The 26,687-nt window shown below is 42.8% G+C and overlaps 1 protein-coding gene across 5 annotated transcripts in view; it reads left to right on the top strand.

Annotated features, from left to right (window-relative positions):
- The window catches only part of LOC121292155 (5'-3' exonuclease PLD3-like), a 64,829-nt gene that overhangs the window by 33,009 nt on the left and 5,133 nt on the right, over positions 1–26,687 (top strand). For all 5 annotated transcript variants that reach the window (XM_041213778.1, XM_041213776.1, XM_041213775.1 and 2 more), the window contains 8 exons: positions 3,588–3,739; positions 6,054–6,237; positions 9,653–9,776; positions 12,506–12,633; positions 16,281–16,481; positions 23,972–24,111; positions 24,217–24,379; positions 24,787–24,883. In XM_041213778.1, the coding sequence (XP_041069712.1) occupies positions 3,669–3,739; positions 6,054–6,237; positions 9,653–9,776; positions 12,506–12,633; positions 16,281–16,481; positions 23,972–24,111; positions 24,217–24,379; positions 24,787–24,883 (1,108 nt within the window). In that variant the 5' untranslated portion in view covers positions 3,588–3,668. The remainder of the gene's footprint in view (positions 1–3,587; positions 3,740–6,053; positions 6,238–9,652; positions 9,777–12,505; positions 12,634–16,280; positions 16,482–23,971; positions 24,112–24,216; positions 24,380–24,786; positions 24,884–26,687) is intronic.

Here is a 26,687-nt window from a genome sequence, read left to right as displayed (position 1 = left end):
GGAAACTGTCACTAAAGCATTCTACAAACTCATCTTCCAGGCCACCTTTAACAATTTTATTGGTCCAGCCTATATGAAGATTAAAATTCTCCATAGTTGTTACATTGCCTTTGCTACAAGCTCCAACTATTTCTTGCTTAATGCTCTATCCAATCTTATAACTGCAGTGGTGGGGTGGGGGAGGGGGCTATAAACTATTCCCACCAGTGCCTTCTGACACCTGTTATTCCTAATCTTCACTTTTCTTACTAGATTTTACAGGATGCTGGGGTCCCTGACCCCTTGGCAAAAAAGTCGGGGGTGAACCTGTCCCCAATCCAGTGCCCTTCCCTGCAGGCATTTAACAGCTATTAGACCATTAATTGGTTTAAGGTGAGCCTTCCACCCCATCATGGCAGGAAGTCTCACTCTGAGTCTTGCCGGCCAATCAAATGGCCGGCAGCTCTCTGATCCCTACAAAGAAGGCCCCAATCACAAGGGGCCATGGAGGCAGTAAGTGGGAATTGCAATTGCTGAGGCAGACAGGCCAGGGGTGTGGGGGTTTGACAGGAACCCTGGTGGCAGGGGGGTGTTGTCATGAGGGTGAGCTTCTGATGGGAGCCTGTTAGACAGGCACCCCCCTCTTGCCTGCCACCAGCAATGCAGTGAAGGTTGCTGGGAGCATGCTTGGCTTGGGCCTCTCTCGCCACTGGTTAAATTCCAGCCGTGGTGGGATCAAGCCCTTAAATGGCCATCTGATGCCTCCCCCACCAGTGGTAAAATTGCAGTGGGGGCAGGTGCTGGTGGGCAGGTAGGCAGCGGGTATGGTACCCATGACATCTTACAGGCGCCCCTCTCCAGCACCCCCACCACCCCCACATGCAAACCTGCAACGAGGAGGCTGTAAAATCCAGCTCATACTGATTCTACTTCCTGATCTCCTGAGCGCAGATCCTTTCTTACTACTGTCCTTACACCATCCCTTACTATCAGGGCTACTACTCCTCCTTTCCATTCAGTCTGTCTTTTCAAAATGTGGTGTAGCCTGGAATACTTATTTCCCAACCTTGGTCACCTTGTAACTGTATCTCTATTGGCAATTAGCTCTATTTATCTCTACTTGTGTGACAAGTTCATCTATCCCATTACAACTGCTTTGAGCATTCAGATAAAGAGCCTTTCATTATTTTTCACTACCATTATTTGCATAGCTGATACACTATTACAATTAAGCCCTCTGTCTCTTCCTGCTCCACTGCGCATGTCTTTGGATCTAAATCCCTACAACTGCTCTGTTGGCTCAATATTTTTCTTTAGATTTCTACATTCTCCTTCACCTGAACCCTCCCTCTGCTCATTTAAGTTAAAGCTCTGGTCACGATTTTTAATATAAAACTTGGTTATATATTCCTTTCAAAACTCTAATAGATTCTTGATTTGCAGATACCCTAGAGCAGTATAAAAAGTGTAGGGGGGAGCTTAAAAAGGAAACTAGGAAAGCTAAGAGAGTGCATGAGAAAGCATTGGTGGGTAGAATAAAGGAAACCCCAAAGAGGTCTTTTAAATACTTAAAAAGCAAGAGAATATCTAGGGAAAGAGTAGGCCCAATTAGGGACCATAAAGGTAATTTGTGTGTGGACGCAGAAGACGCGAGTACAGTCCTCAATGAATACTTTGCATCAGTCTTCACAATGGGAAAGGACAATGCAGGTATAGACATCAGGATGCAGGACTGTGAAATATTAGAGGAAATTAACATAAAGAGAGAGGAGGCACTAGTGGGTATAGCGGCCTTAAAAGTGGATAAATCCACAGGTCGGGCTGAGATGTATCCCAGGCTGTTGAAGGAGGCAAGGTAAGAGATATCAGGGGCCCAGGCAGTAATTTTCAAATCCTGTCTGACCACAGGTGATGTGCCAGAGGACTGGGGGACTGCTAACGTTGTCCCATTATTAAAAAAGGGAGGAAGGGATAGACCAGGAAATTAGAGGCCAGTCAATTTAACCTCGGTGGTGAGGAAGTTACGGGAAAGAATTCTGAGGGATTGAATATCTCTGCACTTGGAGAGACAAGGATTAATCAGGGATAGTCAGCTTGGATTTGTTAGGGGAAGGTCATGTTTGACAAATTTGATTGAATTTTTTGAGTAGTTAACAGGAGTGTTGTTGAGGGTAATGCATTTGATGTAGTCTACATGGACTTTAGTCTTTTGATAAGGTCCCTAATGGCCGACTGGTCAAGAAAGTAAGAGACCATGGGATCCAATGCAAAGTGGCATGTTGGATCCAAAATTGGCTGAAAGGCAGGCAACAGAAGGTGATGGTAGAGGAATGTCTGTTTCCAGTGGGGTTCTGCATGTCTTGGTGCTGGGGCCCTTGCTGTTTGTGGCATACATAAATGATTTAGATTTAAATGTAGGGGTATGATCAAGAAGTTCGCGGATGACATGAAAATTGGTACCTTGGTAAATAGTGAGGCGATTAGCTGTAAACTGCAGGAGGATATCAATGGACTGGTCAGGTGGGCAGAGCAGTGGCAAATGGAATTCATCTTGGAAAAATGTGAAGTAATGCGCTTTAGGAGGGCTAACAAGGCAAGGGATTACACTATGAATGGTGGGACCGTGGAAAGTACTGAAGATCAGAGGGACCTTGGTGTGCATATCCACAGATCGCTGAAGGTATCAGGGCAAGTAGATAATGTGGCTAAAAAGGCATATGGGAGACTTGCCTTTATTAGCCAAGGCATAGAATATAAGAGCAGTGGGGTTATGCTGGAACTGTATAAATCACTGCTTAGACCACAACTGGAGTACTGCATGCAGTTCTGGTCACCACATTATAGGAAGGATGTGATTGCACTGGAGAGGGTGCAGAGGAGATTTACCAGGATGCTGTCTGGACTGGAGGGTTTGAGCTATGAGGAAATATTGGATAGGCTGGGGTTGTTTTTCTTGGAGCAGCGAAGGCGGAGAGGGTCCTGAATAGAGGTGTATAAGATTATGAGGGACATAAATAGGGTGGATAGGAAGGCGCTTTTTCCATTATTAGTGGGATCAATAACCAGGGGGCATAGATTTAAGGTAAGAGGTAGAATGCTAAGAGGGGAGTTGAGGAGAAATTTCTTCACCCAGAGCATGGTGGGAGACTGGAACTCACTGCCTGAAAGGGTGGTTGAGTCAGAAACTCCTGTAACATCTAAGAAGTATTTAAATATTCACTTGTGTTGCCATAGCCTCCAGGGCTATGGGCCAAGAGCTGGAGAATGGGATTAGTGTGGTCAGATCTTTGTTGACCAATGTGGAAACAATGGGCCGAATGGCCTCCTTCTGTGCTGTAAACGTCCATGAGTAATGGCCATTTGGACTTGTTCTCATTTCATCCTGCGTACAATACAAATTAATAAATGATTGGCTTCAGTGACACTTGAGTGAGCAGCAATGGTGATTGACATGTATGACCATAGACCAAGATAAGCAGTCAGAACCACAATGGGCAAAAAATAAATGCAGAAAACTATAAATCTCGGATAGTTGATTGCAGTTTCCCGTATATTTACTTGCTTCTGCTTTTAAAAAGTGTTTGTGTATTGTGATTGATTTTTTTTAGTGGAAAGGACCACTTGTTTTCCTAATACTCACGACCATTTGCCTGACGACCTTTGCAGTTGTTCAATCAGTGCGCAAGCTAATGGAGAATTCCTCAGGTGGAGAAAAAGCTTGGGAAGGCCTGCATAGTGCAACTTGTGATGACCCCTGTAGGTAAGTTGTTAGGATCACACAATTCAATTGAAAGGTAAGTGTGAAACCAAAACTATAAAGACTTAAAGAAAATTCAGCTTTTTCAGTTAACATAGAAATCATAGAACAAAACGGACATTCAGCCCTTTGGACCTTTTCCTGTGGTGGCTTCTCAACTGGTTCTAGCTACTCTAATACCAATATCAGTTTCTAGTCTTTCCTCATTTTCCTTTGTATTCTTTTTGCACAACTACATGTGCAATTACATAAGAATATGTAATAGGAGGAGGATTAGGCCTTTTGGCCCCTCGAGTTTGCTCTGCCATTCAATAGGATCATGGCTAACCTGATTGTGACCTTAACTCCACTCTTCTGCCTCCCCCCCATAACCCTTGTCAATCAAAAATTTAAATCAGCCTTGAATATATTCAATGTCACAGCCTCCACTGCTCACTGTGGAAGAGAATTCCAAACACTAACGACCCTCTGAGAGAAGAAATTCCTCCTCATCTACATCTTAAATGGGAGACTCCTTATTCAGTTTTAAATTATGTTAAAGGGATCAATTTTCCTGGTCATTTTCTGCTCTGGTATGGGACAAGAACAGCACGTTTAAAGTACACAGAACTGCAGCTAATTTTGGAGTATCTGGTTATTAATGTGGACCTGTCACTGAAAAACAGGGGAGGCAAATAGACCACAGTTTTAGATCTGAACAGTTGCTGAAAAGGAAGCTGAGGCTGGAAAGCTCGGCTTTACTCCCAGCAACTCTACCTCATTCATATGATATTGCTGAGTTCACTCAGGACCTACTCCATACCTGCTTCCCTCTCAGAAATGTGAATGGAACCTAAAGGAAACTTACCAGAATAAGTCTCTGTTCCAATTTTCCTGCCCTTTGTTTATGGAGAATAAATATTTGCTGGGGACAAAGGTCAAGAAAATTGGTCCCATAATCTCTGCCTCAGTAACCACTTGTGTTCGATGTTTCACTAACTGTGCAAAAAATGTTCTTTAATGTTTACCCTTTATTCTTATTCTTCCAGGGATTATTGGAAATCTGTACCAATTTTTTACTGATTTGCCAACCATTGGAAAAAATCTTCCACTGTTTATCCTCTCAAAACCTGTCAAAAATTTGGAAGCACCCATTGCATCTTCCCTTAATGCTTCTGTTCCAGAGAAAAATGTTGCAAATTTTTCAAATCTATTTTTATAATGTATGAATTCAACATCAATTCCTTACTTTTGTATTTAATGCCCCTATAAACAAAATGTAAAGTTGTATTAAATTTTATGGCCTTTTCAATCCTGCCCTCCCATAGTTAAAAGTCTATATATCTGCACTTGAGAATTTTCTCCCAAAATTTGCCACTTCACATTTCTCTACATCAGATTATATGAGTCACCTATTTCCTTGAGCCATTAATCTATATTCTGTCCTTCCTCAATCTATTAAACCCTTTAGCACAGTTTGCCATACCCTATAATCATCAGCTTTGAAAACCTAATATTCCCATATAACATGCTGTATACTTATACATAAGGTTGGGAAATGCGAGCATTAAGGGGCAAATCCAGTTATAGCAATTACTAATATCAAGATCAACAGAAAAGATATTTAGAATAAACAGCATAATTAGAGTATTATTTTGTATTTAAGATGAGGTGCTGGATGGCCGGCATGGACATGATGGGCCAAAGAGCATGTTTCTGTGCTGTATAACTCTATGACTCTATGATAAGGTCTATGTATGTCTTTGAATATACATACATTTCCATGAGTTGATGTTTCTCAATATATATTGTGGTCCACCTATGAACAGCTGAAAAGCTTTCTTCTAAATGAATTCGCCGATGCACTATATTAGGACATGTACCTTTTTCCATCCTCATGTATTCATATGTGCAGGGGTGGCCTTTAAAACAATGACACTGTGGCCTAGCTGTCTCTGGAGTTCCTCAGACCAGACATTATGCAGGGCAAAGAAGAGCAGATGACAGTTATCTTTAATTTTCAGGCTTATCCTTCCCTTAGGATGTTGAAGTACAATTGAGGCTTTCTGAATATTCTCCGTCAACAGTCCAAAAATAGCCAGAGGGCTCCACTCTTAAAGAACTGACACTGCATTGCAGACCTCAGAGGCCACTAGCGCAGTTCCCATTCTGCAAGTTCAGGGGTGGGCTGGAGCTGGAGTTGCTCCCAGGCCATGTTACTGGCTACTGGCATTTCTAGTCCAATGTTGGGTCAGAGGAGATCCAGGTAAATGTGCTTTCTAGGTAATACTGCTCCAAGACATAGGGTGTCTAACAGAGAACCACACTGTTCTTTCAGTTTTGTTGTCGCAGAGAGTGTCCCAGATGGTTTAGTCTATGATGAAAATGCTACAAAATATGAATCGACATACAACTCTTGGTTAAAGCTAATCAATATAGCAAACAGCAGTCTGGACATTGCCTCCTTTTATTGGACTCTTACTGGGCATGATATAAATGTGACTGATCCCACCTCCAAGCCTGTGAGTAAAACTGTTCTGTTTATTTAGCACCTGGCTGTATTCTGTGCTCTCTAATGTGCTTTCACGCTGAATGAAAATGTAAACTTATATTAGGATCAAAATAGAAAGATAGATGGGAGATGCTATACATGTTGACGTCACTCAAAGTTAAGAAGCCACCTGGTCCAGATGAAATGTGCTCTTAAATTGCTAAAGGAACCAAGGGTGGAGATAACATACTCTGGCCACAATCTTTCAATCCTCCTTGAATATTGGAGTAGTGTCAGAGAAGCCGAGGACTTTAAATATTGTACTCCTGTTCAAAACTGAGGCAAGGGATAAACTCAGTAACTACAGGCCATTCAGTCTAATGTCAATTGTGGGAAAACTAGAGACCATTGCCAAGGACGATTCCCACTTGAAGAAGCTTAGATTAGTCAGGGATAGCCAGAGTGGATTTGTTAAAGACAAATTGTGTCTGACTAACTTGTTAAGTTCTTTGATAAAATACCAATCTGCCTGCCACAGATGCATCTGTCCATGACAGCATTGACAGGAGTGACCACAGCACAGTCCTTATGGAGACCAAGTCCCATCTCCACATTGAGGATACCCTCCATCATGTTGTCTGGCACTACCACTGTGCTAAATGGGATAGAGTTTGAACAGACCTAGCAGCTCAAAACTGGGCATTCATGAGGCGCTGTGGGCCACCTGCAGGAGCAGAATTGTACTCAACCACAATCTGTAACCTCATGGCCCGGCATATTCCCCATTCTGCCATTACAACCAAGCCAGGGTATCAACTCTGGTTCAATGAAGAGTGCAGGAGGGCGTACCAGGAGGAGCACCAGGCATACCTAAAAACGAGGTGTCAATCTAGTGAAGCTACATCTCAGGACTACTTTCTTGTCAAACAACGTAAGCAGCATGCCACAGATTAGATCTAAGCTCTGCAACCAGCCACACCCAGTCATGAATGGTGGTGGACAATTAAACAACTCACTGGAGGAGGAGGCTCCACAAATATCCTCAACCTCAATGATGAGGGAGCCCAGCATATCAGTGCAGAAGGTAAGGCTGAAGCTTTTACAACAGTCTTCAATCAGAAGTGCTGAGTGGATGATCCATCTGAGCCTTGTCTGGAGGCCCCCAGCATCACAGATGCCAGTCTTCAGTCAATTTGATTCACTTCACATGATATCAAGCAATGGCTGAAGACACTGGATACTGCAAAGACTATAGGCCCTGACAATATTTTAGCAATAGTACCGAAGATTTGTGCTCCAGAACTTGCCACACCCCTAGGAAGTTGTCCCAGTACAGCTACAACACTGATATCTACCCAGCAATGTGGAAAATTGCCCACATTGTCTTGTCTACAAAAAGCAAGACAAATCCAACCCGGCCAATTACTATCCCATCAGTCTACCCTCGATGATCAGTGAAGTGATGGAAGGGGTCACGAACAGTGCTATAAAACAGCATTTGCTTAGCAATAACCTGCTCACTGACGCTCAGTTTGGGTTCCACCAGGATCACTCAGCTCATGACCTCATTACAGTCCTAGTTCAAACATGGACAAAAGAGCTGAACTCCAGAGGTGAGGTGAAAGTGACTGTCCTTGACATCGAGGCAGCATTTAACTGAGTGTAGCATCAAGGAGCCCTAGCAAAACTGGAGTCAATGGGAATCAGGTGGAAAACTCTTCACTGGTTAAAGTCATACCTAGTACAAAGGAAGATGGCTGTATTTGTTGGCCCCAGGACATCACTGCAGAAGTTCCGCAGAGTAGTGTCCTTGGCCCAAACATCTTCAGCTGTTTCATCAATGACCTTCCTTCCATCATAAGGTCAGAACTGGGGACTATAATGACACAGCTGACGGTAAAGGCTGAGTTGTTTAAATCCCAGAGGGAAACTTGAAACAATTGTCATAACCCATTTTTGCAATTTGTATGTTTCGAGATGCAGGCTTTGAATTCAGTAGTAATAAGACCACCGAGTCACAAGAGGTATTTTTAAAACGAAATTAAATGTGAGGTGATGCACTTTGTGAGAAACAACATGACGATGCAGTATAATCTAAATGGTGCTAGCTGGAGGGAAGAGCAGAGGAAGGGGTAGGCGGAGGTGCATATTCACAAATCTTTGAAGGTGGCAGGCAAGTCGGTAAGTTGGTTACATAAATACATGAAATTGTAAATAGGCACACTGAATAAACAAAAAAGGAAACCTTTACAATTCTCTGGTTGCTTCTCAGCTGGAGGAGTGTTTACAAATCAAGGCACTGCATTTTAGGAAGTTTGTCAAGGTCTGTGTAGAGGAGGTTTACCAGGATGATATCAAGGAGGAGGGAATTCAGTTATATGGAGAGATTGGAGTTGCAGAGATTGTTCTCCTTCGAGCAGGAAGGTTAAGGGGAATTCTAATTAAGGAATTAAAAATTATAAGAAGAAGCAAGCAGAAATCAAACATTTAATCTAATTGGCAAAATAGCTAGAGGAGAAATGAGGAGAAGTTTCTCCACAGAGCGGGTTGCTATCTGGACTACACTGCCTGAAAAGATGGTGGAAGTGGATTCCATTGGAACTTTATAAAAGCAAATGAACATGTATCTGAACAACACTAATATGCAAGGTGATTGGGGAAAAAAGTGGAGTGTGGGACTAAATTAGACATCCCTTTCAAATAGCTAGCGTAAACATGAACAAGCTGAATGACCTCCTTCTGCGCTATAAGACGAACTGAAGGGATTTTTGGATAGATAGAATTTCTATCTACTCTGGCAATAAGCTCAGTATAAATTTGTTTCCTTCTATATAAACTCAGCATATGTTTATATTGACAGACTAAAAATTCCACTGCATGGCAATGTGGTGCTTCCACCACTAGGTAGCATTAGCTCCATATTCTATGACACATTATTTAACAAAATTAAAACTTTACATTTTTTTTATTCCCATGGGTGTTGGGACTAAATATTTGCAATGTTATATGTGAAAGACATGGAAGAATATTCTATCTCTCTTCATGTAGCACCCTTGTTATCCGAGGTTTGCTGATCATGGAGGTCAATATCGGTCAAGGAGAAGAGGCTGGCTCCAAGAACTACCCCAGGCAGTACAGGGATTGAACTCACACCATCAGTGTTATCAAGTACTACGTTTTGGTCATCTAGCTGAGCTAACCAGCCCCCAGGAGACAATATTACTAAAGAATTCCCAAAGATTTGTTTTAGGGGTTGCATTAATCTGTGGTGAATTCCAGTAGCTCACTTCCACTTGCCTTCATACTTTTAATTTTGCATTTATGCTAAGCTGCTGCCTGCCACGTGTGTTTGTCCTGTATTTCCAATACATTTACTGATGGAAGGAATGGGCTGAATTATTATTTTTTTGCTTATAATATCTTCTTTTTATGTTGTACTAACACAGGGTGAAATCCTGCTTCAAGAGTTGGGGAAATTGCCATTAAAGAATGTTAGTGTGCGCATTGCATCAAGTACACTTTCTTTTCCACATCAACATTCCACTGACCTCAAAATTCTGAAAGAGAAAGGTAAGAACTATAATGCTTGGCAACCTACCTAATTTTCACTGGATTCAAAGCTTGTTACAGGCACTAGGAAATATAACAAACAGTACTGATAAGTGCTGGAGCCTCACATCAAACCAGAAATCACTAGAAACACACTGTAGGTCAGCCAGCCTCTGTAAAGGGAGAAGAGGAATTAAGGTTTCAGGTACAATCACCTTCCTCAGAACACATTCTGAGAAAAGCTCTTGCACTTAAAATATTAACCTGCCTATTTACTTTAGAGGCTGCCTGACCTGACATGTATTTCCAGAAATTTCTCTGTTTATCTTAGGTTTCTAATATTTGTACTTTTTCTTTCTTTTACATGCGGGTGATGTGTGGGAGTTAACCAATTCGTTTTACAAAGCATATTTTGTGCTTTGTTGTCAACAGTGCATTTTTGATATACTGTTGTTCTTTGTGTGAAAAATGAAAGCACATTTTTAGTTGCTTTTTCATTTTGATTTTTCTTTATGATCGGCAGAAAAAAGAACCACGATTTTTCTGCAATGCAATACTGCTATTAGATAAACTAATAATACAACTTAAGAATTGCTGAAAAATTTCATATTATTACAAGTATATAAAGAATGCTTTCACTCCATCTGCTCTTTTCCCAGCAAGCATACTTAAAACATCCTTTCTAACTATATACCTTTTCCTGTTTCTCAGTTTTTACCTTTCAGTTCTGCACTTTTTATTCTTTACTGCCTCCCTTTATTTCTTTTCCAGGCTCGTATGACCTTCAGCATCTGTCTTTCTGTATATTTTTCTGGCCTAATCTATCGACATTATGCAATTGATATTAGCCAATTCATTAAAAAGTAGCATTTATTGCTTAAATACTTGCTGGTGAATGTCTTGCTTATATGTCTTGTGATTGCTTACAGTTAATCTTTTGCTGTATTGTTTGTAAGGATGAGTTCAAGCTCTTTATGTCCTAGGGTACCTGTGGATGTGGGTTTGGGTGGAACCTGGAAACCAGCAGCATGACATAGATTGAGGGTTGGTGCTGCGCTGAAGTGATGTTGTCTGTTTAGTGGAGTTTAGGGTGACAAGTTGATTTTAAAGAAAGAAAAAAAATAAATAAAACGCAAGTTAAATCCAGGGATGACACGCAAATGGACCCAAGAAAGTGGAGTGTTCCTGGGAGTGGAGTACAGGTGGAATTGTGTGCAGAATAGCAGCAGAGTCAAAGGGAGGTGTGTCCAGTCCCACCCCAGAGACTTCAGCACACAATCTAGGTTGACATTCCAGTGCAGTCCTGAAGACCGCTGCAGTGTTGGAGGTGACATTGGCCAGGACGTTTTCTATGATGAGCGGGCTGGGTGGGACCTGGCGGAGGCAGGCGTGGAGCCAATCACCACCCGCGATTGGCTCCATGCCGCCATTTTACATGGGTGAGCCAATTAAGGCCCGCCCATTGTCATGCGTGGCTGGTAGCGCTCAGCGCTACCTGTGCAAGCAGGGGCAGGAGAGAGAGTTGGGGCCTGCGCTCTTTCACACAGCACAGAGCTGCTTCAGGGAGATGAATAGGTAATAAAACAGGTTCATAAATGATGTAAAAATTTATTTAAACATGTCCCCTCACATGACAGTATCACATGAGTTGGGACATATTTGTAAAGGTGAGAAAATTTATTTATTTGTTTTATAAAAGCTTCAGGAAACTTCATGCCGCCCTCGGCCTTAAGGTTGGATGGGCAGCGTTCCTAAATACTTTAATTACATTCTTAATGGCCTTAATAGGTCCTTAACATTTCAGTGGGCGTGCAGCTGACTCCAGCCGAACGAAATATCGTGATGACATTGGGACCCATGCCCAAAGTCATTGCGTGCCATTTTACGCATCGATGTGTTGGGCTAGCCCCCACACGCCCACAGGAAGATTCTGCCCATTATATCAAAGCTCCGATTACCCCCTTAGATGGCCATAAAGATCCCATGGCACTATTTTGAAGAAGAGAGGGAAGCTTTTCCCACTGTTCTGGCCAATATTTATTCAACCAATACATAAGAACAAATTATCTGGTACACTATTGCTTTGTGGAAACTTACTGCATGGAAATTGACTGCCTCGATACCTACATTACATAAGTGACTACACTTCAACAGTACTTCATTGGCTGTGAAAGGCACAACACAATTGCATGTTCATTCTTTCTTTTAAGTTCAGTCCAAGACTCGTGGAGGCCAAAACATTTTTACATGAATGAGCATAAATGGAATTGCACGTTTGTGCAGGTGGTTTCTCTGATATTCTATTGCTGGAGACATCGGGTGTTCCCCTCATCACAGTTGTTGTGGAAGGAACAGCTTTAAATGTTTTATGACCTTGAATAGGGGAGGTTTATGATTAATGCATCTGAAAGACATCTTATGTTTTGCTGCAGTATTATGTGGTAGAACAATTATAGCCAAATTCATTTAGGGATAAGTGTGAATTTGGGGAGAAAGATTTTCCTGATATGGTGAATTTTTAAAGAAGTGGAAAATGTTCAACTAGAAAAGGCAAAAGTAAAAATTGGTTCAATAATTAATTAAAGAAAATTAACTGGCAAAGCAGAAAATTAATGCACCAACAGATTTATAAAGATTCTTCTTTCCAAAATCTTGCAGCCGTTGTATTTAGTTGACATTATTTGGTGATAAAATAATGTAGAATTTGCCACCAATGCTCCATATATTGAACACACTATTTTAAATTACAGGAATCCATATAAGGAAAGTGAATTTTCAAAAATTAATGAATGGTGTGCTTCACACAAAACTCTGGATTGTCGATAAGAAACATATATATATTGGCAGTGCTAACATGGATTGGAGAGCATTAACTCAGGTAATTGTTAATTCTGTAGTAAAGCACTCCTATTAATTATTGAGTCTCCAACATCATCCTAAATCCTCAATTGATAATGCGTCAATTTTTCTGTAACAGGAAATTACTATTCCAACTTCATGTCCTCAATCTCCAATCCTGTTGTAAAGATAGCAGGAATCTTATCCAATTCTTATCTTTGGATAACATCAAAGACTATTCCACTTTTGTCACAACTTCTACTAATTGTTATGATCAGGTTTGGAGAGGTAGAATGTCTTCCCTCACTCCTCGTTTGACAGCAACTATTCTTCTTAAAGGATATGCATGGCAGTTCAGTGAATGTGTAACTGTTTATGTGCTGTGACTGTAAAAAGACACAGGTTTTCTTGAGGTCTTTTCCAAAAACAAGAAAAATTTATCATACTTATTATCATACGAAAATAATAAAAAGGCTCCAACTTTCATTTACATATGCACTTAAGTTCACACACACAAAATAGATTACAAAGTGGGAGGATTAAGTGATTTTTTAAAGCCCAATAAAGAATAAAGTTATACAGTTCTTGGAGACTGATGACATGGGTGGATCCAGGTTGAACTCAGTTGTCCCTCCAGATTCAGCATCGAGGCGGTTGCTCTAACTTTTCTTCCAGAGACAGCAGCTGCTGGGTTGATTCTTTTAAACAATCTCTGCCTGCGGCACATAGATAACCATACAACAGGCAGGGCTCATACTTGAAAATTGGATGGGTAGAGCAAGAGAGTTGCCATTTCAGCATCTTTTATGCTTCTGCTTGATCTGGAGAACACAGTCTCTTAAAACACAGAAGAAAGCTGGCTGGCTTGTCACGTGATCTTCTCTCATCAACTGACCAGTGACCCAAATATAATCATGGCTAGTGAATTCAAAATGCATGGTTTCAACTTGATTAGGTTGGTGGGTGAATTCCTCTCTCAGGCAGGCTCATTTGTCTGAAGTGATTATGTCTAATTCGCCTGTTCCTCACCCATTGAGTCTGGATGTCCTGCAAATGGCTCAGGAGATGTGGTTCATTCACATTCTTCTCAGGTGATTATTTTTGATAGGTTTGCTCCATTTAATAGCTTTGGAATTTGTCATTTACAGTGAAGTATATGTTCTGCCATCTTTGAAACTGCGGTTTCAAGTCACTAGAATGTTGCCTCAGTCTTTTTTAAAACTTAATCAGTGGTTTTCAGCCAGCAAATACAAAGTCGTTTGTGATATAAAGCATGGCTTCGCAAAATAATTGTCACTCAGGGCAACATCTCAGGGTTATTCCCATGGAAATTGGTGTACTTGTATCAAGCATTACTATTTTAATTTATCAGAAATTTTGCAGATGTATTCTGATTTTAGGTATTTGATATGGATGTAAAGGGCCTCCCTCCTCAGTACTATTTGGTTAGGCTCAAATGTTATATGGAGGATGCAATATTATGAAGAAAATAAGATTGTCATATTTGAAAATAGTGCTCCTGGATGGCGGGTCAGTCTTCCAATGCTTCTAGGATGCATTGCTAATTTCAAAGCAAGGGCAGGTATCGGGGCGGGGAGTTGAGAACCCTGTCACCTTCAATTAACTCTCTTGTTAAGCTTCTTGAGGAGCCTGTTAATGACTTGGGGAGGGCAAGAAGGTGATTTTGAAATCACAAATAGGAGAACCTGAACAGTCTGGTGCATGGAAGTTCTCAGTTGTCAGGTGCAATGCATGGAACCATTAAGTCAAGTTAATGAAAAAAAAATTGACAAAAAGGATTATTTTGTCCCAGAGAGGGTATAATATCTTTTTAAAAACAAAAAAACTGCGGATGCTGGAAATCCAAAACAAAAACAGAATTACCTGGAAAAACTCAGCAGGTCTGGCAGCATCGGCGGAGAAGAAAAGAGTTGACGTTTCGAGTCCTCATGACCCTTCGACAGAACTTGAGTTATATTTTAAAGGGACTCGAACTCAAGTTCTGTCGAAGGGTCATGAGGACTCGAAACGTCAACTCTTTTCTTCTCTGCCGATGCTGCCAGACATGCTGAGTTTTTCCAGGTAATTCTGTTATAATATCTTTTTGTTGGCTGTTTGGCCACTTTTCTGCACCACAAGGCTGCTAGCCTTCTGAACACCTGCTTCCCCTATTTTGCAAGGCAGTGGCAAGCCCAATCGTGATTGCCTTTGAGGATTGTACTCGGGAGTCAGTTCCCACAGCTCGGTGCTTCTAATTGGGTGCCAGTCTCACCTCCGGCTCAATTAGGTAAACTGCATTTGAAGATAGCATCACCTTAGTGATGCAGACATGGCACAGAGTCAGGACCCAGAAATGAGCCAGGTGTCAAGTTCCCAACCCCAAATTGAAAATCAAACCCATGAGTATCCAAACTGTGCCTATGTTCTTGAAAATGACTATGCCTAACACCCTCAACCTCTCACCCGACTCAAGACTTAAAAATAAATATAGAAAGAGCTGCTAAGTTGAATGGGCTAATTGAATGATGTTGCCAAAATGCCAGCCATTTTTAAGTTAAACTATTCAGTTACTCAAGTAGCTCCAATTTTAAAGAGACAGAAATAAGAAATGTAATACTCACAACACCACCAAAACCTAGAATTTTGTATTACTTACAGCACCAATCTTTTTTTTATAATTCATTCATGGGATGTGGGTGTCATTGGCTGGGCCAGCATTTATTGCCCGTCCCTAGTTGCCCTTGAGAAGGTGGTGGTGAGTTGCCTTCTTGAACCGCTGCAGTCCGTGTGGTGTAGGTACACCCACAGTGCTGTTAGGAAGAGAGCTCCAGGATTTTGACCCAGCGACAGTGAAGGAACGGCGATATATTGCCAAGCCAGGATGGTGAATGACTTGGAGGGTAACTTCCAGGTGGTGGTGTTCCCATCTATCTGTTGCCCTTGCCCTTCTAGATTGTAGTGGTCATGTGTTTGGAAGGTGCTGTCTAAGGAGCCTTGGTGAATTCCTACAGTGCATCTTCTAGATCATACACACTGCTGCTACTGTGCTTCGGTGATGGAGGGAGTGAATGTTTGTGGATGTGGTGCCAATTAAGCGAGCTGCTTTGTCCTGGACGATGTCAAGCTTCTTGAGTATTGTGGGAACTGCACTCATCCAGACAAGTGGGGAGTATTCCATTACTCCTGACTTGTGCCTTGTAGATGGTGGACAGGCTTTGGGGAGTCAGGAGGTGTGTTACTCTTTGCAGGATTCCTAGCCTCTGACCTGCTCTTGTAGTATTTAACTGGCTAGTCCAGTTCAGTTTCTGAATGATTTATTTAGTCACCTTAATTTGTAGCAGATGGTATGAAATAGAAATTTTTGGTATACGTTGGTATTGTTAGTTCCTAGACACAAATTTACATCAGCTATTGGAGCAATAATTCAACATGCTAGTTAAAAGTTTAAGAACAACCTCAAATTGTTTAAACCTAATCATGCATTAGCTGATTTGAATCAGGCAGATATAAAAGGTTTTGTTCAAATCACATGCTGAAAAAATCAACCACAAGGATTGATTTGAAACAGATTCAAAAGTGGTCTGGTTGTGTTAAAGCTACATTAGTAAATCTACAATTATGTGGGTGATTTGACTCTGATTACATTATCAAACATGGTCACAGATCATTTAATGTAATTTCTTACAGGTGAAAGAGTTGGGTGCTGTGGTTTACAACTGCAGTTGCCTTGCCAATGATTTCTCCAAAATCTTTGAAGCTTACTGGAACCTTGGACTGCCCAATGCCACCATTCCCTCACCATGGCCATCTTTTTATTCAACAAATTTTAATAAAGAAACACCTCTTGAAGTTAAACTGAATGGAACTGCTGCAAAAATGTACTTTTCAGTAAGTAGAAACAAATGTTATGTTTTTGAGGAAATACACTTGTCAGACAACACAACCTACAACATTCATCAAAATATTGGCGTTGATATACAGTAAGGTGCTGCCATTCACAAGGGTTACGTTCCTGCGAAATTTCACGAAGGATGAAATCGCGAACATTCTTTATAACAGGAGTGAATTAGATAGACTCCAGCCATCCCAAAATTTGACATGTTCAAGGGTTTTCTGACCTATAAACCAACATTGCTTTACATTTAAAGCCAGCCACATTGGCACTTGGTAGATGTGTCAGCCTGTCCTTTGCTGCTTTAAAACCAGGAGCTGTCTTTTCTTCTTTCGAAATGTAGTTCCTATTTGGCATCTTCTTCCAGAACAAGCCAGTTTTTGTCTGCATTGACCACCTGCTCTGCCTGGCAGCCTCTCTCTTCAATGTATTCCTGCAGCACCTTGGGAAACTCTCCTGCAGCTGCATGGTCAGCTGATGCAGCCTCCCTCAACAAGTTCACATTCTGCAGCCCAAAATGCTTTTTAAAGTGGTCAAACTATCCAATGCTAGTTGCAAATCCTTTGGAAGGCAAAGGAGAGGCACCATCTGCACCACCTACATCATCAACTGTGACACCAGCATTACCCTCTTCACTACTCTTTATGTGCTGGCACAATTCAAGTGTTTTGTTTCGAATGATTGGACCATTAACTGGAGTCCTCCTTTGATGCTGGTGCTCTATCCACACGTTGAGTAACTTCTTCATTTCCTCTAAGTGTGGATTTCTCCTGCTCACAAGAGTTAACTTGGCAGTACGACTATCAGAAACACTAACACTGGCCCTTAATTTCTCTTCAGACTGCCTAATGTGCCCGATTGTGGATTCAGTAAGAGAGTATTCCCTGCCAACATGATGGCACTTGGACCATTTTTCAGTCTATCTAAAAAGATTGGGACTTTTTGTGCAAGTGTCATCACTTTCCTGGGACATTTTCTGCTTGGCTCTGACTCAGCCATTTTTAGTAAAGTGCTGCACTGAACCTGTACTGAAAAATACTGATTGGGAGTTACAGTACTATATCCTGTAAATCACAGCAAACCATGTGCAGTTAGAGACGGCATATGCACACTGTGCACATTCTACATTGGAAAGACAACGTGGAAACATTGATTTTTATGGTCTCTAAATTCAGTCTTTTATTTACTTCAGGATCAGCATATGTTTAGTTGAGAAGGTTTCAATGTTAAATCGTCAAAGATTTGGGATCGTGAACTGTAATTGGGTGTGCGAACACTTTTGTGCGGGTAAACGAATTCACAATGGAGGAGGTGTGCAAACAGCAGGTGTTGACTGTACAAGCTTTATAATGACTGCAGGATATGCTTGCATATTTCTTTTAAGTCTGCACTGCAGCCAGCTAGGAATGGCCCCCTGCTGCTTCTTCTCTGCCTTCAGTAGCTTCTGCTTATCTATGCTTATCGCCTGGTGAGCAAAGCTCATATTACCAATGTAAATCCTGTGGTGGATGTACCTGTGCAAGTTTGTTACAGGATGTGTGATTTAATGATGGCTTCAGTGCTGTTACGCAGGCCAGCACCACTTCCTCTGGTCGGGCGGTTAGGCACTTTTGGAAGAAGAAGAATAGCATTTTACTGTGATGGCTGAGACACACCCTCTGAAGGAAAGCTAACGTAATTAATGTTGTTTGTATGGCATTTGTTGCAAAGTATGCACATGAATGATTGAGAGAGGCAAAGAGAATAAGTAAAAAGTGAATGACACTAGCATTGATATTTGCCAGCCTGCTGGACTTCACATTGTCTATGGTTACGGGTGCAACATTACATGTTCATGCGCGTAAGGGATTTGAGCTGAAGGAATCTTCTGCTGCTTCTAGTCTCCAGTGTTATGAGAATGTTTTTCTTGAAAATAGAGAAGTAACATGACATGTTCTTCTCCTTCTTCAAGTAGCATCCTCAATTATTCAAGGGTTGCTGAACCCTTATATGTTTCAATCAAGTCACCTCTTACTCTTCTAAACTCCAGTGGATACAAGCCCAGCCTGTCCAACCTTTCCTCATACGACACCCCACCCGTTCCAGGTATTAGTCTGGTAAACCTTCTCTGAACTGTTTCTAATGCATTTACATTCTTCCTAAAATAAAATGATCAATACTGTGCACAGTACTCCAGATGTGGTCTCACCAGTGCCCTGTACAACTGAAGCATAACCTCTCTACTTTTGTATTCAATTTCCCTCGCAATAAATGATAACATTTTATTAGCTTTCCTAATTACTTGCTGTACTTGCATTCTAGCCTTTTGTGATTCATGCACTAGGAAACCCAGATCTCTCTACACCTCAGGGCTCTGCAATCTCTCACTATCCAAGTGGTGGCTAGCACTCTCATTGCTGCATGCATTGAAGGGGCCTTCAGACTTAACCAAGAAAGGTTCTTAGTGCACCTGTGCTAACCCAAGCATCTCTCTCTTTGATCCTGCAGGAGGAGAACATCAGGATCATGGAGTCTGGTGATTTAGTGGTATGCCTCATGGCTTACAGAGACCAGAAAAGAGGAAGAAGAGTGCAGCAGAGGCACCTGGCTCAGCAAAGGGAGGAGCACCTCCTTCAAATTGAAGGGGCGACAGGGCCTGCTGCACACCCGGCTGAAGACCCACAGTGAGTTGTCACTTGTAGGTGCCTCGCTAGACCCAGGGTCTGTAGACGACTCCTATCATTCCTGCAATTGACCAAGAAACAGTGTTGCCGAAGACTGTGCATTTTTGAGAACTGGTTAGCCACATATGCCGCATGATTTGCACCAAGGAGACATGGAGGGCATCCACTGCCTGTGTCTGTGAAAGTGACCACGGTGGTGGCTCCTTCCAGGGCTCCCCAGATGACCTGTGTGGGATCTCACAAGCCTCCATACACAAGTATATCCAGGAGGTCGCAGACGCCATCTTAATGAAGGCCCAGAAATTTGTACATTTCGCCCAGGATCAGGAAAGCTGGAAACAAGAGTGCTGCGATTTGCACAAATCTCTGGTTTTCCACAGGTGCAGGGTGCCATCGACTGCACTCTGCTGGCCCTTAGATCTCCATGGCAACAAGCAGTCAACTATGTCAACTGCAAGCGCTTCCGCTCGCTGAACGTTCAGATGGTGTGGGACCACCACAATCACATCCTATAGGTCAGCACACGATCCCCAGGGAGTGTCCACGACTCCTACATCCTTACCAGGCCTCAGATGCCTGATTTCTTCCCGGGTCCAGAGAAGCTGCATTGTTGGCTCCTCCGGGACAAGGGCTACCCACAGAGGAAGTGGCTGATGACGCCCACGCAGCGGCCTCAGACTGCAGCAGAGCGACAGTATAACAAGACTCATGCCATGACCTGAACTTTGGTGGAGCAAATGATAGGCATTTTGAAAATGTGTTTCCGGTGCCTTGACAGGTCCACTGGAGCACTGCAATACAGTCCCCAGAGGGTGTCGCACATCATCATTGTTTGCTGCATGATCCACAACCTGGAGCTGCAACAGGTGGATGACCTGGCTGAGGAGCACAATGAAGGGGATGAGGTTCTCGAAAGCAAGAATGCTGGTGATGAGGCCATCGCACTGGCCAGACGAGGCAGGTGCATTCAGGACACTCTCATAGCACAAGATTTGTTGAGGATGATGATGAGATGCAGTGAGGACAGTCTTGACATCCTCATCCGTGAACAGTTGACTCCTGTGTGGCTGATGGCAGCGCACATATCCTCAGTGCTCAGACCCATGTCATGGAGACGCAGTGGAGGCCCTAATAGTCACTAGATTTCAGGAGGATGATGACGACATGCAGTAAGGACACTGTATAGATCTTCACATCGTCTCTGAGAATGTCTGACTCCTGTCTGGCTGAGAGCAGTTTGCTTGGGCTCTGTGATCTGGGTCATCTCATAGAGATGCAGCCGTAAAACTTTAAACACACCTGATCCTTTGTCTGCCATCAGCACCTGTCCCCTTTAGGAACACAGCATCACCAGTCACAGATGTTAAAGAGATGGGGGCCAGCCCCACCTTAAAGGTGCTGAGAGCACACGGAGAAAATGATGGAACTCTCTGATGCCTGCCCACTACATTCTGGCAGCAATGACCAGCACCACCGACGTAAAGACATCAGTAATGTATCCAGGGAGTGTGAGGCCAGTCTATCACTTTGGTCTGAATGTTACACCTGCAGGGACTAAGGTTTCACACCTGAGTGACACAAACACTGCTCATCATAACAAGGAGCCAAAGGCAAGGAGACATTCTTGGGAATTTATTTACAATAGTGAACATTAAGTACAAGTGATTGACACCAATGCCCAGGCTGTGCATTTATATCTTCTTAACGCCTTCCATGCTCAGTGGGCACCGTGGGGACTGGGGTGCTTTATTGACTCCTTTAATCACATTTTGATTTAAAGTTTGTAAGTTTCCTTTAAACTTTGTTCTTGGTTTTACAGCTGACCTGAATTAGGGGCTGTGCCTGATTTATCCCAATTTTGTTAATTTAGTTTAATTGTTTTAACTCTAAAAGAGTTATATCTTCTTAACTTTCCTAACTCTACCACCATGTCTTGGTGCTCCCTCGACATCCATAGCAGAGGTGGAGGCAACCTGCTGACTGCTGCGCCTTGTCTGTGCTGTCCTTGGCTGGCGTCCTTTGGAGAGCTGAGACATGGAGGGCCCTTGGCTGCTTTCGGGATCCTGCTGTGTGGCAGTGGCACGCTCTTTGGCATATGGAGCTGGAGCTGCTGGGGTCACAGGAAGAGGGGATTCGGATGGGCTGGACACCCCCGGAATCACCTGGGTGGATGGTCCTGGGGTGTGCACCTGACAACCCTCCTCCCTGTTGGTGCCCAAGGAAACCTGGCTGACTCCTTGAGGAGAAGGGGTAACTGCAGTGAGACCACCGCCCAAGCCACTCACCATCCTGACTTGGAAATATATCACCATTCCTTCACTGTCACTAGGTCAAAATCTTGGAACTCCCTCCCTGACAGCATTGTACACCACAGAAACTGCAGCAGTTCAAGAAGACAATTCACCATCACCTCCTCAAGGCCAGGTAGAAATGGGCAGTAAGTGCTGGCCTCGCCAGCGATGACCACATCCCATAAATGAATTTTTAAAAACCCTCTCGTGTTGACACTGTTGGAGGCTAACTATGGCGTCAGTGATGGAGTTCAGCCCATGCAGCAGTGCAGGATTGCTATCCTGGACCAGGATCTCCATGGTGGCTGCCATCCTACCAGTGTTGACCTCAGTGTGTTGGCTCTCTGGCGCTATCACCTCAGACTGAAGGTGAACAGATTCCTCCATCGTGCCTTGCAATCTGAGTGGTGCAGCGGACATCTCTTCCTGATGTTCCCGAGCTTGCCTTTGCAGCTCCAACAACTGAAGTATGACTGAGTTTAGAGGCTCCTCATCTGACTCAAACTCAGTAGATTTCTGGCCTCTAGCTGTCCGTCGATTGCTGGAAACCTGGGGGTCCTGCTATGGATCAGACAGTGCGATGTGCTCACCAGATTGTGACCCCCGAGGCTACTCTAGAACTAAGTCCCACTGAGGTGTGTGTCTCTGCGCTGGTGGAAGGTGTGAGTGAGCATTGTGACAGGTCTTCAATTAGGGTGTCATCAGATTCTTCCTCCGAGGTGTCTTGGGATTTGAGTCGAGGACCTGGGCCATGGACCCTCTCTCCTGCTTCCCAGATGTGCCTGCAAAAGCAAGGAGAGGTAATTAGTGCGGAACAGGGGAACTGACTCACAGTATGGTTGCCTGATGGATGTTGCACTTTTGGATCCTCTCTTGGTCGAGCACCGTGGCCTCACTGTCAGCACAGGGCTGCTCCAGATGGTCACAGGACAGCTGGATGACTCTATTTTCAAAGTCTGTGAGGACCTTGATGTCGGGCATTCCTCCACCAACCTGTGACTTCTCCCTTTTGTTGTGTGCCAGCTTGTCCTGCATGAATACAGATGGAGCAGGTGCAAGCAAGATACTTGCCAGGCCACATGATAAGGATGCCTCACATGTATGGTCACTGAGTGGTGCCATGGGTGGGATGAAGGCACGATCCATAGGGCAGATAAAGGTGTGTGTTTGAGAGAGTGAATAGTGATGTCCCTTGAACTGTCAGTGAGTGAGATCCCTGTGGAGCGTGATAGGTTTGTGAGTGTGTGAGTTGAGAGTGTGAGAAGAGTGACTTATCCTGGCAGAACAGAAGTGATGATTCATCCTCTTTTGGCACTGGGTGGTGTCCTCTTTTCCAGGGTGCTGGTGCTGACCACCACTGCCACTGCCTGCCATGCTGGGTTGGGGACCTTGCTTGCTGGTCTTTACTCAGAGTTGGAGGGTAGAGGACTTCACAGTGGGCCTCCACTGTGCCGCTAAATTTGGGGGCGGCATTTTTCTTCCCTTTACATGACTTTGCAGCAGTGCCCGATGCCTCAGAGAGTGCTAGCTCTGTGCGGGAGCGCCCTTTAAATATGGCACCCGGATTACTGAAGGCCTGAAGGCAGGCGAATCAGAGGCCACCCTGCCAGCGTGTTTCCTGGGAATGCATTATTAATGTGGTGGAATGGGATGATTTGGCGCTAAAACCCGCCATTGCGGCCGGCAGGTAATCCTTTTTCCAGCCCGCTACCACACTTTGTGCAAACCTGGGACAATTCCACCCTATGTGAATCCATGTTACTTGAGAAACCTCCTGAGAAGGTGATGCTACTCTCAACTCTCCCCCATCTGAACTTTCCCAGTCTTTCAGCTACATACTCATGTGGATGAAATACACTGCTTCGAACACTTAACAGCCAATGGCTCCAGCCTTCCATATTGCTGAGGTTGTTTCTTTCTTTGCTTTATCTCTTTGTTCCTCTATCCTTCTTACCATCCCACTTCTCCAACTGTACCCTCATCTCCCTTTTTCCTGTTCCCCTCCCACTCACCCACCATGACTCCTGCCCCCTTCCTATCAACCTTTCCGTTTCTACCCTTCCATTTTGTCTCCCCTTTGTCCCACCCACTCCTTTTCTCCCATCTTTCCTCCCTCTTCCCTCTTTTACCCTTTCACTCACTCTCCCCTCTCCTTACTCCCTTTGCAACTCTTAATTCCCTTTCTCCCTTTCTCATCTCACCCTGCTCCTTTCCTCCTTCACCTCTCCTCCCTGTTCTTTTCCCATAAGTTTGGGAGCAATCTTGAGGAGCATTGCTACGGAAAGGTGTAACCCTGCAGGGTTGAGTGAAGTGACACTGTTTAATGTCTCAGTTGATCAGTTCCTTGAAGGCACCACCTTTAAAATAGGATCATGGATGATACAGAAAGTGTAATTTATATAGATACTTTATAACCATGTTCCTTTACAGTGTACAGAGACCATGATATTAAGCCAATTTAAAAATCAGTCACTGTATTATAAATGGATCGAGAAATGCTCAAGCACCAATTGAAACTGTCATTTCGCCTAGAGCTCACCTGCCAGGATGTGCCCAAAGGGTCGAACTAGTGACCTTGATGCTATTATCAATGGCATCAATACTGCAAAGGAGTTTCTCTATGTTTCTGTCATGGAATATTTTCCAACATCACGTTTTCTACAACATGTAATGTAAGTAAAGCAGTTGACAAGTGCACCAGGGATACACAATAATAATATTTGGTTCATTAGAAATTTATACTTGTATGTGATTCTAAATCTCACTTTGCAATCTAGATATTGGCCGTATATTGATGACTCACTGAGAAAAGCAGCTATTGAACGTCATGTTCACATTCAAATGTTGATTGGTTACTGGAAACATACCGATAAATCCATGTTGGCTTACCTTCGGTCACTGCAAGCTCTAGGAAATATCAAGAAAGTCCATTTTGATGTGGTGAATAATGCTTTATTTTACTAACAAGTGTTAATAATTAATGAAAAGTTTATTCATTCTCAGCTAATTTTTAAATGTTGTTTAAAGACCAATTTATCTGTGAGGATAAATACCAGTCCTTTAAACTATTAATTCATACCTGCAGTAACTTAATATTAATACTGTTGCAAGTAAAATGTTTAGAGAATTGTTATGAGAAATTATAATTACTTTCAACTTATTCAAAAATCTGTTTCATTACAATTCTTAGGACTTCCAAAAATTCTAACAGATACATTATTTTTGAACTGTTTTTCAGTTGTGCTAAGATTTGATTCATTTTGTTTATTTTATGCATAAAGTACACATTGTTGATGAATAGTAAGTTAACACCTTAACAATACCTCACAAATGTGACCTTTCTGCAGAAACTGTTCATCGTTCCTGTGGGAAAGTTTCGTAATATTCCTTATGCAAGGGTGTGTCACACCAAATACTTTGTAACAGAAAATGTTGCCTATATAGGTAAGATCTTTATCTTCCATGCAATGTTTCTATGTCCGAAACCATTAATAAATGAGAAACATGGGAAAATTGTGCCATCAAGTATTCCAGAATGTTTCAAGAATTTAACAAATGTTTAAAGGATAATGGTGGATTTAGGCATTCATGTAATAAGCTTTGATTGAGCCGGCGCATGAGTGATGTTTACTGCAATTAAAAACTGGGTAATCATTCTCAATATCTGCATCTCAAAATAACTTAGTGACTAAAAGCATTGATGAAATTTCCAGGTAAATACACATTTCTAAATGTGCTATTCTAATTGCAATTGCTTTGAAATTATTCTAGAATGTTTGCCAATGTTGCAAATGTGACTGAACTTTGAAAGTAATTCTTTGGATTTTTAAAAATGTGTTTGTGGGGACATGAATGATACTGACAAAATAGTCTTTATTGCCCATTCCCAATTGCCCAGAGAAAATGGTAGTGGGACTTCTTCTTGAACCATTATGGCCCTTGTGATGATTCTGCTCTTACAAAGGTGTTAGGTATTGCATTCTAGGATATTGGCCAGCAACAATAGATAAATAGTGATGTATGTCCAATCAGGATGGTGTGCGACATGGACCTGATAGTGTTCCCACAACAGTTCTCACAACTTGCCCCTCTTAGTTGGAAAGGTTGCAGCAGGGGAAAATGCTCTTGTAGTAGTCCTGATGAGTTGCTGCAGTGCATCCCGCAGATTGAAAATTCTGCAGCCACAGTGTGCCAGCTAGTGACGGACAGCATGAATGTTGCACAGGATGAAAAGGTCTCCAGTCAAGTGAACTGGCATTGCACATTTTGAGTGTAATTGTTTCACCCATCCAGAGAAGTGATAAATATTCCATCACACTCTGGACTTGAGCTTTGTAGATGATAGGTAGGCTTTAAGGGATCAAGAGGTGAATCACTCATTGCTGAGTACCAAGCCTCTTTCCTGTTCTTGTAGCCATGGTGTTGAGATGAGGGGGCTGGGCTAGTTCAGCTTCTGCTCAGTGTTGACCCAAGGATGCTGAGGGCAGGTGAGTCAGTGACATTGGTGCTGTTGAATGTCAAGGGAAAAAGGCTGAGACTTTCTCTTATTCTAGATGATCAATACTTAACAGTGTGAAGGTTAGCTGCTACTTGTCAGCCCAAGCCTGGATGTTGTCTAGGTTCTGCTGTAGGTTGGTATGGGATTTTTCATTGCTGGAGCAGTTGTGAATGGAGTGGAAAACTGGAAGCAGCAGCAAACTGACTTGGTCACCCCTGACTTTCTGATGGAAGTAATATCAGTCATGTAGCATCTGAAAATTGTGGGCTCAGGACATATTCACAAGGAGTGGCTGCCATGATGTCCTGAGACTTTGCTGACCATACTTAGTCAAACACTGCCTTGTTGCTGAGACAACTATTTTACTTTTCCTCTAATATTCAGGTGTAGTGTCCATGTTCTATTAAATGTTGTCATGAGCTCTGGAGTGGAGTCATTCTGATAGAATCTGAATCTGAACTGAGTGTCAGTGATCAAGTTAATGGTGAGTAAGTGTCAGGTGGTGGCACCATCTCGATGACTCCATCCATCACTACATTGATGTTTGGGAGAAAGCTGATGAGGAAGTAATTAGCCCGATTAGAATTGTCCAATTTATTGTGCATAGATTACAAGATTGTTCCTGAGCTAGCAGCTCCCTAGGCAACTCCTTACTCCTTACTTGATCATCTACTGTCAACATTTGCGCTTTCCCCACCAATGTCCTCTCCTCCACTGTTTTAAGATCTCCTGGCTTTAATAGTGGTTGCA

This window comes from Carcharodon carcharias, chromosome 20, assembly GCF_017639515.1.
Source record: "Carcharodon carcharias isolate sCarCar2 chromosome 20, sCarCar2.pri, whole genome shotgun sequence".
Lineage (NCBI taxonomy): Eukaryota > Metazoa > Chordata > Chondrichthyes > Lamniformes > Lamnidae > Carcharodon > Carcharodon carcharias.
Note: the sequence above shows the minus strand (reverse complement) of the source record. Positions and strands in the feature narration are given on the sequence as shown.